The sequence below is a fragment of the Podarcis liolepis genome (assembly GCF_965112155.1).
Source record: "Podarcis liolepis genome assembly, chromosome: 10".
NCBI lineage: Eukaryota > Metazoa > Chordata > Lepidosauria > Squamata > Lacertidae > Podarcis > Podarcis liolepis.
The window spans coordinates 2,293,719-2,307,684 of NC_139562.1; the positions used below are offsets into that span (position 1 = coordinate 2,293,719).

The 13,966-nt window shown below is 48.8% G+C and overlaps 1 protein-coding gene across 1 annotated transcript; it reads right to left on the reverse strand.

The window, feature by feature from the left end:
• Positions 1-226: 226 nt before the first annotated feature.
• On the reverse strand, positions 227-10,241 carry LOC310688114 (acrosin-like). The gene is made up of 5 exons (XM_083464242.1): positions 10,085-10,241; positions 6,498-6,701; positions 3,788-4,053; positions 3,182-3,330; positions 227-1,417 (listed from the first exon to the last, which is right to left on the reverse strand). The coding sequence occupies exons 1-5, from the start codon at positions 10,207-10,209 to the stop codon at positions 713-715; spliced, it is 1,449 nt and encodes a 482-aa protein (XP_083320368.1). The 5' UTR covers positions 10,210-10,241; the 3' UTR covers positions 227-712.
• Positions 10,242-13,966: the final 3,725 nt, after the last annotated feature.

Sequence of the window (13,966 nt, forward strand, 5' to 3'; positions counted from 1 at the left end):
GTTTTGTTTTTGTATTTTTGTAGTTCTTCTTTCTTTTATTAGGGTTATTCTTTGTTCTTATTTTTTAAGTTTGAATTTTGAAACTTTTTAATGTTTGTAAAATTTCAATAAATATTACTTAAAAAAAAAAAAGGAACGTGAGACTGCAAAAATGAGGGAATGAAACGGACAGCTCCTCCCACTCATAATCCCGTACCAAGCAACAGAATAAGCAGGGAGAGCCGGCTGAGAAAGCACCAATTTATTGCAGATGTGCCCTGCACATTACAGAACAGCTGCCGGGAGACAGCTGGAACCACAAGGTCTTCCCACAAAGGCTTTGGTATGGATGCACAAGGGCACTGAAATGTCTGGGGTGCATTTGGGAACCCCCTTGGCCCTCTAGTGAGCCCCAGGGGGGCAGAGTCCAGGCAGCGGCGTTGGCTCCTCTGGAGCAGATTGATCTCAGAAACAAGCTTTGCCCCTATATCCCTTTGCTGCCCCATCCCTCCAGCAATTTCCATGGCCAAAAAAAGTGCATATGTGTGTGTCTGTATCTCTATGTACTTAAAAGATAACTATTTTGTCCCGGGAAGACGGCTTGTGAGATCTGATTTCATGTGCAGTAAGGAAAGGGGAACCGAGCTGACGGCTGCAGCAGCTTGTACAGGGTTAGTTTGAAAAGGGGAGGGCAGGGCAGCTGAGTGGCCAGGGGCCGGGATGGACTGTCCGGCTACTTGACTGGCCTGTTCTTCCTAATGTTCCAGTAGTAAGTCCCCACCCAAGAAGGCTTACCAAAGGTCCACTTCTGCGTGAGCCTGGTCCTGGGGGGAGGCCGGGTCACCTGTATGTTCCACGAAGGGTATTGCTGCACAGTGAATGGTGGGTAGGTTCTGGGGGGCGGCTTAGTCAGCACCCACATATTCCACGCTGGCCGGGTCGGAGCCACGGTCCACGTCTGGGTCCAGCCGTACGACCCCCAGGGCGGCTGGGTTTGCACGGGCTGCAGGGGGGGCTCGGTCTCGGCTGGCGGTTGCTGCCAAAGGGGAGGGGGGGTCGTCACGACAGGCTGGGTGTAAGCCCAGTTCTCAAACTGCTGGATTTCATTGGGGGAGGCCGGCCGCTGCCTGGTGGTTTTCATCCAAGGGTTGGCAAAGGTCTCAAGCGGCATTTGGACGTAGGGGCCCGTGGGCCACCACACCTGGGACGTTGAGCTCTGTGGCGGGGGCGGGACCATCGTTGTAGGTTTCCCCACAAAGCCGCCCTGGAAGAAGTCCTCCTTGGTCGACCACTTTATCCAGTCGAGGAAGTGCTGTGTGGACGTGTAGATGCCCGGCTTCTGTGCCTTGGCACAGCCCGTCCCCCAGCTGGTGACTCCGATGACCCAGAAGCGCTCAGACCTCATTTCCCGGCACATGAGGGGGCCTCCGCTGTCACCCTGAGGCAGGAGGAAAAGACGGGAGACGAGTGAAGAGGGTGCAGCTGCACTCAGGAGAACTGGGTTGCACATCCGCCAGCAGCAGCACCAAGGAGCTCTCATGACGACCACAAAGGATGGAGGCATCCCTCATCTTGGCAGGAGTGCCAAGGAGTGTGGTGGAGTCTCCTTCTTTGGAGGTCTTTAAGCAGAGGCTTGACAGCCATATGTCAGGAGTGCTCTGATGGTGTTTCCTGCTTGGCAGGGGGTTGGACTCAATGGCCCTTGTGGTCTCTTCCAACTCTATGATTCTATTCTATGATTCTATCTTGCATGCAAGAGAGAAGGGGGTCACACAAAAAGCAGGGCTTCTGCACATGGGCAGAGAATATCGCGCCGGGGTTGTTTCACTCATGCCTCAGCTCTATTTCAGCAGTGAGGTGAAATTCTGGGAAGGGCAGAGCAAAAGAGAGCCATACGACCGCTGGAAGCCACCTTACACTAAATCAGCCTGTTGCTCCAATTAGCTCAGAACTGTCTATGTTGATTGGCAGCACCTTTCCAGGGTCTGAGGTCTCATTCACTCTTCCTTTCTGCCCCGCTCTTTCCAGGCGCTCCTTCCATGTTTTAAAGCTCTGAATCTGAGGGTGGATCTACACTCATGGTTTCAAATGTTAAGGAAGGGTTAAGGAATGACTCTGATAATGTATATGGACCCATGATGTTCCGCTTTTAACATTCATAATGTGTTATTAAGGTGTGGCACCAAAGGGCACAGCAGAGCAACCAGCAGACTGCATTTTGATGAAAAAGATCAAGGTAAAAAAACCACCACTTTAATTAACAAGTATGCCTTGTGATATTTTAGAACGACATATCTAATAACGTTCTAAGAACGTTAAACAGGTCAGTGTAGATCCAGCCTAGGTGTCTTTTTTGCCCCATGAAAACCTGCTCTTTAGCACTCTATTGAAGCAAACATCAATTTGGGTTTTCCAAGGATTGTGTTTGCTTTCGCTGTGCTTTCCAGAATGGGGCTTTGGAGCAAAAAAACAAACAAAAGGGGGTGATCAGACACAGAGCTTTAAAGCACAGACCTGTGCCTGGAAAGAGCTGAAGAAAGGTAATTGTGGATAAGTTCCCAGGCAGAGAAGCTGGCTGGAGATGCCCAAACCTGAGACCTTCTGCATGTAATGGAGATTCGCTGGACCAATGTTCTGACTCGGGATAAGGCAGCTTCCTATGTTCCCAATGCCAAAAAGATGAATAATCTGGGAGCAAGAGGACTCTGTGGTGGGACAGGCAAACCTTGAAGGATGGGGAATTCTGAGGGACAGCCAAGCACGTCTTCTGGAGAAGGTGAGAGAGAGCCCTGAATGAGATAACTTGCCTGCCTTGCCCTCCTTGCTGAGAGCTGCAGTGTGGCATAGTGGTCAGACTAGGACCTGGGTTCAAACCTCTACTCAGCCAGGAAGCTCACTGGATGAGCTTAGGGGGCCGTCACTGCCTGTCAGCCCAACCTACCTCACAGGGTTGTTGTGGGGATTAAATGAGGAGGGGGAGAAACACGTCTGACACCTGGATCTCCTTGGAGGGAAAGGCAGGAAGATAATAACATATTGATAACCACGGGGGCTGTCTGAATATGGGATGGAAAGGGGATTTTCCTGGGTGGGACAGAGTTAGGCCATTCCTCCAAGAGGAGGGGGCTTCCCTCGTCCTGCCCCTCCCTCCAGCTTCCCCCCTCCCTGGAGAAACAGCCTTTGGCTTTGCGCCACTGCATACCTGGCAGCTGTCAATGCCCCCTTGCTCGTGCCCAGCGCAGATGTTGTTGAGGTGGATGCGCTTATTGTACCAGCCGGTGCTGTTGCAGATGTGGGAAGGGATGAGGTTGACTTTGGCCTCTTGCAGGACATCCGAGGTCACGCCTGGCTCTGCAAGCAGGAAGTCTTGCTTTAGCATTTCGCCTCAGGACGCAACCTGGCTTCCAAGTCAATACAACTGATCCGGGAACTTTCTGAACCAGCTCTCACCAACCCGGTGCCCTCCAGGTGGTTTTGGGCTATGATTCCCACTGGCCCCTCTTATCAGCTGGGAGGTCCTACAGCCTCTGGAGAAGCAATATCCGCTTCCCAGTCCTGCCATCTTTGGCCATCTCGATGCATCCCTTGGTAGGTAGGAATATAGCCACCCACCCACCCTACCCGGTCCAGGAGCTGGGTGAATCACATTTTTTTTTAGTTTAGGGACTCCCAGTACATCCAAGAGGTGGCTGGTCTCCGGTTATGTATGCATAGGGTAGCAGATGTGGTGTCCTCCCACCAGGTGTTGCCAGGCAACGCTTCCCCTGTGAGACCCTCTTTGATGTACATCCCACCCCAGGACTCTCACTTGACACATCTGTCACTCCCCAGCCGCTGACATAGCAATGCGTCAGAGACATCACATCCACGTCCATGTCAGGCAAGCAGGCCGGCTGGATGTAGTCGCTGCAGTTGAACGGCGCGCTCATCTCCATCAAGGCGATGTCGTTGAGGTTTATCCGTTGGATATACTGCGGGTGTACGATCAGGTTCTTGATGGTGCGCGCCTGGGCGTTGGGGCCAGGGTCAGAAAGCTGGTTGGCTCCCATCACCAGCTTCCATTGATCGAGAAACCTGTAGCAGAGAAAGATGGAAAACTGGCCCACCAAGGGGGAAGAAAGAGGTTCTCTTTGAACTGTGTGCCATTCGTCTATGATTTTGGGGAGAGATTCAGGAACCCCATGAAAAGCGGTTAGACTGAATGGTATTGCAGGTGTCTCTGGGTTTCCAAGGATGGTATGAGGGAGGGACTATTTTAAATTGTTGTTGGTGTTGTTTGATTGATTTGTTGTTGTTGTTGTTGTTGTTGCTGCTGCTGCTATTCTCTTATTAAGTTTCTATGCCACCCTTCACCGGAGGACAACAGGGCAGTTTACAATATAAAAACACAAAAATACGCACATAACATAATAACAAACGAAACAATACCCGCCACAGTTTAAAAGGCCATAAATGGTTTAATTAGCCAGAGGCCTGAGAGTGTTAGGATATTTCCGTTCCACCTTAAAAGGGAGCAGGCTTTGTGAGTCACAGAGTCTGCGCATGTCCTGTTCACAGGATGTTTATGTTTGCTGTTGCTTTCGATTTCTCTCTCTGTCGAAGACACTGACGCAGAACAGTCATGTCTTTCTTTGTTCTGATCAACGCTGAATAAAGTCTGTAGATAATGCTCACCTGGGTGCTGTCAATTCTGCTGTCAATTATCTGCTGATAAAGAGTGTGCACGAGCCCTGGAATGTGGCAAGGTATTTCCAGGAAACTCGTGTCGCTAAAAGCTGATACTGCGTGACTACAGGGATCGATGGATCGTCCGGCAGCCGGCTTGGGGCCATGATGGACTTTATCCCCCTGGCAGTATCCCAACAGAGAGAAGGGGAACGCTTTTGCCTGGTGCCTAAAGATATGTGATGAAGGCGCCAGGTGAGCCTCCCTGGGGAGAGCAACCCACAAGTGGGGAGTCACCACAGAAAAGGCCCTGTTCTCGTGTTGCCGTCCTCTAGGTAGCTGTGGAAATATTCATATAATATAATGTCATATATAATTGTTATATAATATAATGTATATGCTATTTATTATCTCAGTCAGTAGAGCATGAGACTCGTAATCTCAGCATCGTGGTTTTGAGGATGAACAATTCTTGCATTGCAGGGCTTGGACTAGATGATTCTTGTGGTCCCTTCCAACTCTACAGTTCTACGATTCTGTGATTTGAACAAGGAAATTCCTGGCTGCCTGCAGCACTGTTCAGGGCATTTTATGGAGAGAGAAAAGTACCATGAGCGTGGCACCCAAATAATAATGCCAGCGATAACAATGACCATCGCTTTAGCTGTTATTATGGTTATTAACCTCTGTACAAGCAGTGCATGTAGGGCAACTATGCTTTCAGGGTGGCTAGCAGAATAGATCATAAGCAATCATTGCAATGCACCATACCCTGTGGAATTAATGATACAAAACAGTTCATAAAACCACAGGGTTCAGACTAGGCTTAGGTACCCCATAGACTTAAACTAGGTTAATGCTAATTTCACCTCCCCTGGGAACTGTAATGAGGTGACAAAATCTGTATCTTGTCAGCCATCCAAATGTTTTGGACTACAACTATCCTGAAACATCCATTAATTCCTGGCTGAGGAAGGTCATAAACTTGGGGCTTTCTGGCACACACCTCACTGTACCAATTTTTAAATTCTAGAACTTCGTAGCTAGAAACCTGTGTTTCTTTTTTCCTCCTCCATCCCAACCCCCTTTCCTTTTGTGCCATGCCTTTCAGATATGAAGGAGGGAGCCATCTTTCTGCTGCTTGTTGCCTCCCCGACCCCCTTTTTTTGGCTGTGGTGAGGGGCAAAAATCTTTTAAAGGATGAAATGAGCTATAATGATCTCTGGTAGGCAAGCAGCCTGATATGCAACAATGTCTCTCTGACATTATGTAGGTTTATTTACAAGAAAAACACATCCAGAGCATGGCTTCCCACCTGTTCATATTAATAGTAGTTGATCAGTCTGAATCACCGTCCCTCTCCCAAAAGGAAGGACGCCAAAATCCTGCCTTTCTTTTCCTTCCCTTCCTTTCCTTTCCCTTGTTCTCTGAGCCCCTCCAGTCTCCTAGTACAGGGACTGTTAGTACTGCCTCCTCCTCACTCCCAGATGACGCAGCCTCAGACTCTGGCTTATCTGCTGGCTGCCTGGCAACGCTCTGGCCGCCTTCCAACTCTCCCTCTTCTTGAGAGCAAACAGCATCTTCCCTGGGAAGGAGGGGGGCCAGACTGCCCTTTCTGGACTCTGACAGCCAGATCTCATCTGCAGAGATAGCCCCTTGCTCGCTTAGCTCAATTTCTGAGGCCGACTCTTCCGCTGCGCTCTGGGGGGCCATGTTCCTGACATGAGCTCCACAGCTCAGCCGGCATTACATCTGCCAGGCTGAATGATCTGCAGGGACAGCACATCTGGAGACTCTACAGCAAAGTCCCCCACCCCTTGCCGCATGCAGCTGCCCCCTGGTACCCTGCTCACCTTCTGTCTAAGAAGCAGTGCGCTGCAGTGAGGACCCAGCGAGAGCTGATGAGGGAGCCTCCGCAGGTGTGCCTGTAGCCCTGGTTAGATGGGACCTGGATGCTGACGAGCCAGGGCCATGTCCCGGGGAGAGCCTGCGTGCCTCCGATAATCCGAACTGAGCCACCATGGCTGGGCGCCAAGGGACGTCTCCCGCAGACTCCACTGGAAAGGGACACAAAGCACGGGCAGCCCACACATGCCATGTGTGACAGGTGAGAGGCACACAAGACTCAGGAAAGCAGAGCAGCCCTCCCTGAAAAGTCTGCCTTCTGCCACAGGAACCCGCCCAAGCCAAGCCTTTGCCAGAGGCCCTTTCCCAAGCAACCCCACCTTGGGATGTGAGGCAGGCGACTTTGTGGGAAAAGGACTTCTCTGTAATGGCACCTGAGTTGTTGTTGACATTGGTCTGTCTCCAGAGACAATGGGGTGCACCTCTGCATTAGCAGGACCAAAGAAGAAGAGGAAGAGTTTTGGATTTGATATCCCACTTTATCACTACATGAAGGAGTCTCAAAGTGGCTCACAATCTCCTTTCTCTTCCTCCCCCAAAACAAACACTCTGTGAGGTGAGTGGGGCTGAGAGACTTCAGAGAAGTGTGACTGGCCCAAGGTCACCCAGCAGCTGCATGTGGAGGAGCGGGGAAGCAAACCTGGTTCACCAGATTATGAGTCCACGCTCTTAACCACTACACCACACTGGCTTGGAGTGACCTCCCAGGGATCAAGCCTGGGCAATGTGTCTGGAGGTCCTGGGCTGCCCAGACGACAAGACCCCTCTTTTGGCCTCATTGATGTGGTCCAAAGGTTTAAGAAACCAGAGGCCTTTCTCCTGGGCATGGCCGGCCAATTGGTGTCAAAGAAAGACAGAACATTTTTTATGTATGCTACAACAGCAGCAAGAATACTCGTCGCAAAGTATTGGAAGACACAAGATCTACCCACTCTGGAAGAATGGCAGATGAAGGTGATAGACTACGTGGGACTGGCTGAAATGAATGGCAGAATCCGAGACCAGGGAAAAGAGACAGTGGAAGAAGATTGGAAGAAATTTAAGATCTATCTTAAGAGACATTGTAAAATTAATGAGTGTTAAAATGTTGCGGCTATAGAAGTAAGTGGATTACAGCTGTAAAGATTAGGTTAAAAGAAAAGGAAGGATTACAATTAGATTAAATTAAGGGTGAGGATTTGCTGAACTAAATATTTGAAATTGGAATGCAGAAAGGGGAGGTATGAGGAGGTCGGTGAAGTAAGTTTTAAGAGAATAAGGATTTGAAGTTATATTTGTTCGTCTAAGTGTGTGTTTGTTTGTATTGTGTTTGATTTTATAATTTGTGAAAATTGAATAAATATCTTTAAAAAAATAATGATGATGTGGTCCAAAGGAGAGCAGCGCAAGATGTTTGGCAACAGTTAGGCTGCAGGAGTTGCCGGAAGGAGGCATACAAGACGCCATCCAACCACCTTAGGAACTCCACTCCAGATTTGTATAGGGTTTACTCCTGAGCCTTTTGGTTTAGGACCAGAGTTTTTCTTCTCCTCTATGGTCTCCCTTCCCAGGTGGATGAGCCCCACCTGCCCCTCACTTCCATCTCTTGGTTTCTTCTGCTCCATCTGCTAGAATCTGTCTTCACATGCAGAGGAAGCCCCTAACTCACCCAAGTTGAGTGGCAACGTGGCAACATAAGATGAGCCTGCAGGATCAGGCCAATGTCCCTTCCAGTCCAGCATCATGTTCTCACGGTGGCTGGCCAGACGCCCGTGGGAAACCAGAAAGCAGGATTCAGTTATGGAACTCCCTCCCTAGATGTACTTGCCTGGTGCCCTGCAGCCCATGTCTAATCACACCTACTCAGTAGTAAGTCCCATTGAGTTCAATGGGGCTTACTTCCAAGTAAGTGTGGTTAGGATTGCAGGCATGTTCTTGGTTGGAACACAGCTGAAAGGCACAGGGGTTGGCGGAACAACAGGAAGGATGTCAAAAAGGGGATTCACTTCATTTAAAGTGATCTAAACGTCTGACGCAGGTGGCGCTGTGGGTTAAACCACAAAGCCTAGGACTTGCCGATCGGAAGGTTGGCGGTTCAAATCCCTGCGACAGGGTGAGCTCCCGTTCCTCGGTCCCTGCTCCTAACAACCTAGCAGTTCGAAAGCACATCAAAGTGCAAGTAGATAAATAGGTACTGCTCCGGCGGGAAGGTAAACGGCATTTCCGTGTGCAGCTCTGGTTCGCCAGAAGCAGCTTAGTCATGCTGGCCACATGACCCGGAAGCTGTACGCCGGCTCCCTCGGCCAGTAAAGCAAGATGAGCGCTGCAACACCAGAGTTGGCCACGAGTGGACCTAATGGTCAGGGGTCCCTTTACCTTTACCTTTAAATGTCTTACTTAGGGCTCATTCACACTTCTGTTTGCCCTGCTCCTTTCCCCCAGGGAAACCCATGGGGTAAAAGGCAACTCACAAAAAAGATGGTTGCCGATTGCTCTGGACTAATCCACACTTCCACTTCTGCCATGCTTAGAAAACATGGGGCTAAGAGGCTTTCCTCTTGTCACACTGCTTTTTCCTAGGGAAAGATGCTCTTGAGCACACAGTCGGAGGAGAGGGATGTTGAGTATAATTGTTTAATTAAATTATTTAATTAAATTTCCATTAAAATGGAAAATAACTCTGTATATGTGCTGCTAAATGCAGAGCACGGAAACTTCCACTGCAGCTAAACAAAGGAGTTGCATAATTAACTTTGAATGTATCTCTGCTACTCTGTCACAAGGTGTTTAACCTTTGGATCCCACGGGGTGTATGCAAGTAGTATTCACTTGCAAACCTACATTTCGTGGGAGTTGGGTCTTTGTTCTCTCTCAAGCACCTTGGAAGAAAAGACGTGAGGAGGTGATTCTCTCTAGGAAAACACAACCTCCAGCTGTAATGGGGGCTGTGGGAGAGACACGCCTTTGTTTTCCGCTCTGGAAGAAGTAATTTTATAGTTCCAAGATGCTGTGCCTGTGCTTGGTCAAGCATGTGATATCATGAAACTATTTGGATGTAACTTACTTTGTTTTTGTGTCTGTTTTGGAAGAAGTTCTATTAGTAAAGCTTATGAACCATATTTTTGGACTGGGCAATTTTTAGTCGAAGAAGAGTGTGTTGTATTCATCCAATTACTTTCCTATGTGCAATACGAATAACTGCAATAAGAGTGATTCAAATTCCACCCTGGTTGCCATTTGTTCCAATCTATCACTAAAGAGCGGGTTTTCCATGGGAAAGGAGTGGGAGAGGAGGAAGACTGCTTGGACCCCTACATTTTAGGCATGGGGAAAGTGGAAGTGTGGGTGAACCCTAAATTTAAGGAGGCCAGGAAAGACCAGCCAGGGACAGAGGCAGGGGAGAAAGTGTCTGCAGTGGCTGCAATATATGTGACCTGATACGAAAGCCAAAGGCAGGGGTTGGTGTCCACCACAACAGGTGCCTGTCTGAGCAGGAGGGCTGGGCTGGGGCTCTCATCTCCCTCCCACCTTCCCACTGGATTCTGATGCCACTTACCTGCAAGTTTCACCTAGCGCATGTTCAGAGAAGAATACGGAAAGGACCAAAAGAGGAAGAGGAAGCCACTTCATCCTACATGTCTCGACAGGTGGCAGCTTCCGCCGCCTGTTCCCTTTGCTCATGTGACATCACAAACCATGCGCTTCTGGAGCCCCGGCCAATCAGCACAAGGCAAGTATGACATCACTCTGGAAGAGCCTGCCGTTCTCTTTCAGCGGAATGGATGAGGGTCTCCCACGGAAGTTCTGTGAGGGGCCAGCCTGAGGCAGGGCTGGCCGGGCAATGCAGCAGAACAACCCCTGGCTCTCCTCTTGCGCCATAGCCATTGTAGCCCAAGAGTATTGTCCTCAAGAAGGGATGGGGCTCAGGAGCAGAAGACTCCAGGTTCAATCCCCACTGCCATCTCCAGATGTGGAGAGCTGCTGCTAGTCTGTGCAGACAATACTAAACTAGGTGGACCGTTGGCCCAACTAAGTATAAGGCAGTTCTGTATGTGCCACATGTTGTTGTTGTTGAGTCATTTAGTCATGTCCGCCTCTTCGTGACCTCCTGGACCAGAGCACGCCAGGCACTCCTGTCTTCCACTGCCTCCCACAGTTTGGTCAGACTCATGTTTGTGGCTTTGAGAACACTGTCCAACCATCTCGTCCTCTGTCGTCCCCTTCTCCTTGCGCCCTCCATCTTTCCCAACATCAGGGTCTTTTCCAGGGAGTCTTCTCTTCTCATGAGGTGGCCAAAGTATTGGAGCCTCAGCTTCACGATCTGTCCTTCCAGTGAGCACTCAGGGCTAATTTCCTTAAGAATGGATGCGTTTGATCTTCTTGCAGTCCATGGGACTCTCAAGAGTCTCTTCCAGCACCAGAATTCAAAAGCATCAATTCTTCGGCGATCAGCCTTCTTTATGGTCCAGCTCTCATTTCCATACATCACTACTGGGATGTATGGAATGTACTTCCATACATCACAGCCTGGGAGTCTGTTCAAATCATTGGTTGGGCAGGGGGTGGGAATCCTCATCCAACAGGGGTGGTTTCTGGCATTTGAAATCATTTTTATTGGTTTTCCATGGGCCAAAGCCAATGAGGGCAACTCTAGACCATCTGCAAAGCCTAGCAAGTTTGCACATAGCCTTTTGTCTGCTCATGTGATGGGCAAGAGGTGTAGCAACACTTATCCCATTGTCACCCCATTTGCTGCAGTCTCCAGTCTCTGCTACTCCTTTTGAAATCTGGAGGTAGTTAGAGGACGGATGGCGGCTAAAAGATTGAGGCTGAATCCTGACAAGATAGAAGTACTGTTTTGGGGAAACAGGGAACAGGCTGGTGTGGGGGACTCCCTGGTCCTGAATGGGGCAACTGTGCCCCTGAAGGACCAGGTGCGCAGCCTGGGAGTCATTTTGGACTCACAGCTGTCCATGGAGGCACAGGTCAATTCTGCATCCAGGGCAGCTGTCTACCAGTTCCATCTGGTACGCAGGCTGAGACCCTCCCTGCCCACAGACTGTCTCGCCAGAGTGGTGCATGCTGTGGTTATCTCCCACTTGGACTACTGCCATGCACTCTATGTGGAGCTACCTTTGAAGGTGACCTGGAAACTGCAACTAATCCAGAATGTGGCAGGATCTAATCCAGGATCACAACTAATCCAGGATCACAGGAAGTGGCGGCCGGAACCATATAACACCGGTCCTGAAAGACGTACAGTGGCTCCCAGTACGTTTCCGAACACAATTCAAAGTGTTGGTGCTTATCTTTAAAGCCCTAAATGGCCTCAGTCCAGTATATCTGAAGGAGCATTTCCACACCCATCGCTCAGCCTGGACACTGAGGTCCAGCTCCGAGGGCCTTCTGGCAGTTCTCTCACTGCGAGAAGCAAAGCTACAGGGAACCAGGCAGAGGGCCTTCTCGGAACGCCCTCCCATCAGATGTCAAGGAGATAAAAAACTACCTAACTTTTAGAAGACATCTGAAGGCAGCACTATTTAGGGAAGTTTTTAATGTTTGATGTTTTATTGTGTTTTTAATATTCTGTTGGGAGCTGCTCAGAGTGGCTGGGGAAACCCAGCCAGATGGGTGGGCTATAAATAATAAATTATTATTATTAATTATCATCATCATCCTTAAGCTATGAGATCCTAGCCCTGTCCTTCCAGCCCATGGCACGGGTTATGGGGTCACACGGCAGTTTGCTTCTGCCAGGAATACTCCTTTCTCTGGCACAGCCTCTGGTGAGACATCAGGGCCAAGTCCAAGGAACATCTTGTTGCAGCGCTTCTGTCAAAAACATGGAACTCTCTGAGGCCTCATCCACACTTCGGCCTGTCCTGTGTTTTCAAGGTCCAGATCCAAGAGGTTTTCATTTGCCCTGCTCTTTGCCAGGGAAAACCCAGTGTTGAATCAGAACGAACGCCACTCCACAGAAAACCCAATTTGTGTTTATTCTGATTCAGCAGTAAACAATGGGTTTTTCCCAGCGAAAGCAACAAGACAAGCAGAATTGTGGGCAAGATCTCAGACTATCAGATTGTTGGTTGAATTAATGTGGGTTTTATTTTATCTTGTGTTTCCTCCGTTTTTAAGCTGCTTTAGAAACCCATGTAGAAAAGGAGGGCATAAATTAAATAAACTGAGCTGAGCCAAACATAACACTGGTGTGTTCTTTCTATGTCTGAACTATTGGTCAAAAGAGACTGCAGCACCCCACACCCCACCCCGAAATGTTCATCATGTTGTACCCGCGTTCTGTGCAAGACGAAAAAGTGGATGGAATTCCTTGTTTTGTGTTCTACCCTCTAGATTTTATAATCAACAGCAGAGTAATTAAAACCAAACATTCCTAAATACTACCAGAAAAGAACATGCCAAAGAGAAAGAGAAAGGCTTGTGGTACCAAAATTGTGCAATACGCGTTTGTCTATTTTGAAATTAAATTTTGTAAAATATTGCAGTGAGTTGTGTCAATCATCCTGCTCCATGAAGGAGAAATTGTATACCTGTTTTTCAACTGGTAGGAGTTGAAGCATCTGAGTTTGTCACAAAAGAGAGGAAAAGTTTTGGGATGCCTTGTCAGGAATGAGCCAGCTCCAAGCAAAGGTTTGCAGCCAACTGCAGAAAGCAGCCAGTAACAGACAGGCTTAGATGTTAGGCAAGGGAGAGCTGGCAGCTGCAGACTTTGGCTCTTCCTGACCTTGGCAGGCAGGATGATAAGGCAGTAGTTGAGAGAAGGCTAGAACACAGCCAAAGCTCGCAGGAAGCACAAATAGGCACGAATAGACTCAGAGATAGCCTCTCAGAAAAGGAAGAGGTTGGAGCTGATCCACTAAGTCAGAAGAGTCAGCGAATGGGAGGGCTGCTAGATAGGAAACAAAACAAGAGACATAAAGTTCCTAAGTTCAATATCTTCGGTCGACACCGGAAGGAGTCTTCAGAAGAGTCACCTTGAGTAATGATGCTGGAGGCTTTGTTAGAGCCATCTGGAGCTGTTTGTTTTTGCAATAAATCCTCCTTTTTAATTATCTACGCTTACTGTGTTATCAAGCTGGGAACTTGGACTCCTGATATGTCTGTAATTGTGGCTGCTCTCATAAATAAGTATGTTATTTGACAAGACCTGTATGTGGTCAAGTCATTTTGGAATAATGGCCTAGAAATATCATAAATACCTATAGATAAATGGAAAGATATGTTGGGAAACTGTGTACATGCAGCTACTCACACAGAGTCAATTAAGGTTTGGCAGACAGCCAAAAGGTTATGTGAAGGAGTAAGTCTGCCTGGTGATAACAGAGGCATGGGGACAGCTCCATGATTGGTCAAGCTCTCTCAAGGGAGTGATGGCCTACTAACCGGAGTTGTGTCAGAGAGAGCTAGCAAAAGATCT